The 3914-nt window shown below is 46.2% G+C and overlaps 1 protein-coding gene across 1 annotated transcript; it reads left to right on the forward strand.

Moving 5' to 3' along the window:
• The first annotated feature begins 849 nt into the window (after positions 1 to 849).
• Positions 850 to 3893, forward strand: EIF2B2 (eukaryotic translation initiation factor 2B subunit beta). Its single transcript, XM_075282298.1, has 8 exons — positions 850 to 1051; positions 2291 to 2411; positions 2648 to 2796; positions 2952 to 3115; positions 3186 to 3281; positions 3362 to 3499; positions 3585 to 3651; positions 3736 to 3893. The coding sequence occupies exons 1-8, from the start codon at positions 889 to 891 to the stop codon at positions 3891 to 3893; spliced, it is 1056 nt and encodes a 351-aa protein (XP_075138399.1). The 5' UTR covers positions 850 to 888.
• The last annotated feature ends 21 nt before the right edge of the window (positions 3894 to 3914 follow it).

Raw genomic sequence — 3914 nt, forward strand, 5'->3', positions numbered from 1 at the left:
CCGGGGGGGGGGGGGGGGGGGTTGTCTCCATGAGGACTCTAACTGGACAGAATACATACACTAATGTAAACCAACCATTACTTTGTTTTTATGACGTTCATTCTTTAGCCAAAATGACATGTCAGATTATATATGTATATAAATAAATAAAAACCCATACTTGCCTGTTCCTGATGCTCTCATGTCTCTCAGCAGGGTTCTGTGCTTCTCTAGTGTTTTCTTCCAGTGGAAGCCTCCGCCAGGGCCCGTGTTCCTTTCCTTAATCTGCTAATTGGCCTCAACTGTAAAGAAAACACCTTCCCCGACCTATAAAAAAAAATAAAATAAAAAGACAACCCCTTGACGCTAGGTTCACACCTGCGTTCTGGTCTCCGTTCTGTGCTTTCCATCTTCTGCATGCAAGAAGACGGAAAACACAGACCTGGTCCGGCCGTGAGCGGTTTATGCTCTCCGCCGCGAAACCGGGTTTTATAAGGAATTTAGTGTGGAATTTCAGCACTGAGAAAAAGGAACCCATTGAAGTCAATGGGAGGCGCTTTTTTCAGAGCTGAAATTCCACACCAAATTCCTCACCATTTTCCTCCATGTGAATGAACCCTTAAATGTCCCCCTCAAGTTACATCCCTGTCCTAAAGAAGCGGACTTGACACTCCACAGTCTATGGAGCAAACTACCAAGAGGTAATAAAAAGGCAACAGCAGCGCATAAAACCCCACAAGCCCTGCCTTCTCCTCATGGAGCACACTGCGCTCTTACTAACGGCGCAATCAATATATTTATACTGTAAAATAAAGGGCGTGGAATTGCCTTAGCCCCTCCCACCTACGGTTGGTCGCACACAGTGAGTTGTCACACGCCGTTTGCCGCCATCTTGGTACTCTCTTTAAAATGCCGGCAGCCACCGAGAAAGAGACGGAGCTGTCAGAGCGGATTGAGGCCTTCATCACCGGCCTGAAGCGAGGTGATGGGCGGCAGACGTCCGAGGAGACAGCTCGGGAGACCGTGGCATTGCTGCGGAAGATTATCGCCCAGGCCCGATGGAGCAATGCAGGTGAGGAGGAGCTGGCGGCACATGACAAGTCCTGCTCTGTGTATATAGTGCCGGGGCGGGGAGAACCATCACCCGATATACAGACTACATCCCTAGCTGTGACCCTCAGCTGTACTCCTGGATATGATCCACAACCCTAGGGTACAGGCTGTGCCCCGAGATCTGATCTGTGCCCCCACATAATAGGGTACACTGGCTTCTACCAGCCCAAAGGTTTACTTAATCTCCTTGTATTCAGTGCAACCTGAAATATACAGCCCCACTATATAAACGCTGCATATGGCCTACAACCCCCAGTATGTACATCTATATGACCTGCACCCTTTGTATGCGACAGAAATTGTGATATTAACTGTTCCACACAAAGTTACAAATATAAATCAGCCATGCAACACAAGGACAGACCCACAACCGATGAATAGATACACGCACATTGAAACTACAACAACATATACTAAATCTGTAAGGTCTGGTTCACATCTGCGTTGGAGACTGACATATACCGTATTCTGCCTAAAATCTTTGGAGAGAACCGTCCTGCAAGATGACTTTTCTCTCCACTGGTTTCCATATAAAACCTGGTGGAGCCCATTATAGTCTATGGTGTCTGCAGGTAACCGCTGTTTTTCGTGTCCCCATATGTACCTGAATGTTAGTGTGATCCTAGCATAACTTTACAGAAACCTGCTACACACTGAACATGGTGTTTGGACGACCTCTTCTCTGTTTACATCACATGCTGCCTGTTTTATAGTGTGGCCATGTGATGTCATTACAGCTTCCTCCCATGGAAGTCAATAGGAAGAAGCTGCAATTACCCCTTTAATTATGTATGTATTATATGCCATTGCAGTACTTATGTGCATTTATTGTGATTTGTCATACGTCGTATGTGGGTGCTTTGTGCTATCATGATTTTCCACTGCCTACATGCACACTGCACCACCATAAATGACCTACAGCATTCTATACATGCACAGTGCACCCTATAGCATGTCTTTATACGAGATATTATGCTATGTTTATGGGGCCCTATATAATAGTGATGCCTCTTTCACTAGCCTTTGTTCTAATTCTTCATCCCCAGATGTTCCACCAGTGCTAACTCCTTTTTGTCCCCCATATGTGGCAGACAGTACAACCGCGTATGCACATACAAATGCACAACGTGTTTTTATATACTGTTTCATTGTATTATATTTGTGGGGCTCTATATGATGGTGACCTCCCATTTTCCAGGTGAATTGATGGATATTATTCGTAGAGAGGGAAGGCGAATGACTGCTGCTCAGCCGTCTGAGACCACAGTGGGTAACATGGTGCGGCGTGTCCTAAAGCTGATCCGGGAAGAATACAGTAGGTGAGGTCTGTTGTTCTTCCCCACTCACTAGGTTCTCTACTGTTGGTCAGTGCTGACTCTTGGCCACTCAGGTCTTTCCGTACATCCTTTGTCTGTAGCCTCCACTCCTCACCTACACTGCTTTGCTCTCATCTCCAACATTCCCTTCAGAATTGGGCTTCTTTTCCATGCTGCCTTGCCTTTTACTCCCAGTGTTAGCCTGCACCCTCCTGACTCATGCTTCGTGTTTTGTCCAGGCTACGAGGGTGCAGTGAGGAGAATGATCAGCAGGAGTCTCTGCATAAGCTGGTGACTGCTGAGGGGCTGAATGACGACTTCAACACGGCATTCCCTCTGCTGAAGGCCAATGTGATTGAGGCTGTGAACGAGCTGCTGATTGAACTTGGTAATTGTGGGACGCGGTGGCCTATGATGCCTATATGCTACACAGACTCTCTGGCACTGGTCTGTAGTGCTGCAGGGACTCTATGTGCTGCCATATGGTGCTCCACTCATTGCTTTGTGATAAATCTTCAGTCCTGACTCTTGTTTATTTCACAGAGGGCACAACAGACAATATTGCAGCTCAGGCTAAAGAGCACATTCACTCAAATGAAGTGATAATGACCATTGGGTGCTCAAGAACTGTGCAACTTTTCCTGGAAGAAGCTGCACGAAAGCGCAAGTTCCATGTCATTGTAGCAGAATGTGCCCCTTTCTGTCAGGTAAGTGTCACTTCACACTCTACCGTCAGCCAGTGGTTGCTACACAATTACTGAATGTTTCTTTTTCTAGGGCCATGATATGGCAGTCAGCTTATCTAAGGCAGGAATAGAGACCACTGTGATCACAGATGCTGCGATCTTTGCAGTCATGTCACGTGTGAATAAGGTAAGTTATAGAAGACGTTATGTCCAGCTTTGCCATTTAGCACGTTACTACAGACATTCATGTTGTGTGCTCCATTGCAGGTTATCATAGGAACAAAGACCATTCTGGCCAATGGTTCCCTGCGGGCAGTGTCTGGGACACACACATTGGCTCTTGCTGCAAAGCATCACTCCACCCCCCTCATTGTGTGTGCCCCCATGTTTAAGCTGTCTCCTCAGGTACTCCATTTTTTCTTATGGTAATTTTTAATGTGGGTCTGCGGGAGGTAATTGATCAGTTTTGGTTTTTTTTTTTTTTGCACAGTTTCCTAATGAAGAAGACTCCTTCCATAAGTTTGTGTCTCCACAGGAAGTTCTTCCCTTTTCAGAGGGTAAGTGTGAGAGACTATATGGGTCAACACTTGTGATGTTTGGTACAGCTTGTATGCATATCTTCTTCTTTTTTTTTCTGACAGGGGAGATTCTGTCAAAGGTCAGCGCACACTGCCCCATCTTTGATCATGTTCCTGCTGAACTTATCACTCTCTTTATATCCAACATTGGAGGAAACGCCCCATCCTACATCTACCGCCTAATGAGTGAACTTTACCACCCTGCTGACCATGAACTGTGAGCACAATAAACACATGGCACT

Source organism: Leptodactylus fuscus, chromosome 7 (genome assembly GCF_031893055.1).
Source record: "Leptodactylus fuscus isolate aLepFus1 chromosome 7, aLepFus1.hap2, whole genome shotgun sequence".
Taxonomy (NCBI): domain Eukaryota; kingdom Metazoa; phylum Chordata; class Amphibia; order Anura; family Leptodactylidae; genus Leptodactylus; species Leptodactylus fuscus.

Bases quoted from the DNA above. Each gene is read 5' to 3' on its own strand.
- EIF2B2 (XM_075282298.1), top strand. From the start codon at position 889: ATGCCGGCAGCCACCGAGAAAGAGACGGAGCTGTCAGAGCGGATTGAG. The intron at 1,052-2,290 runs GTGAGGAGGAGC...CCCATTTTCCAG, and splicing joins GGCCCGATGGAGCAATGCAG to GTGAATTGATGGATATTATT. The intron at 2,412-2,647 runs GTGAGGTCTGTT...TGTTTTGTCCAG, and splicing joins ATCCGGGAAGAATACAGTAG to GCTACGAGGGTGCAGTGAGG.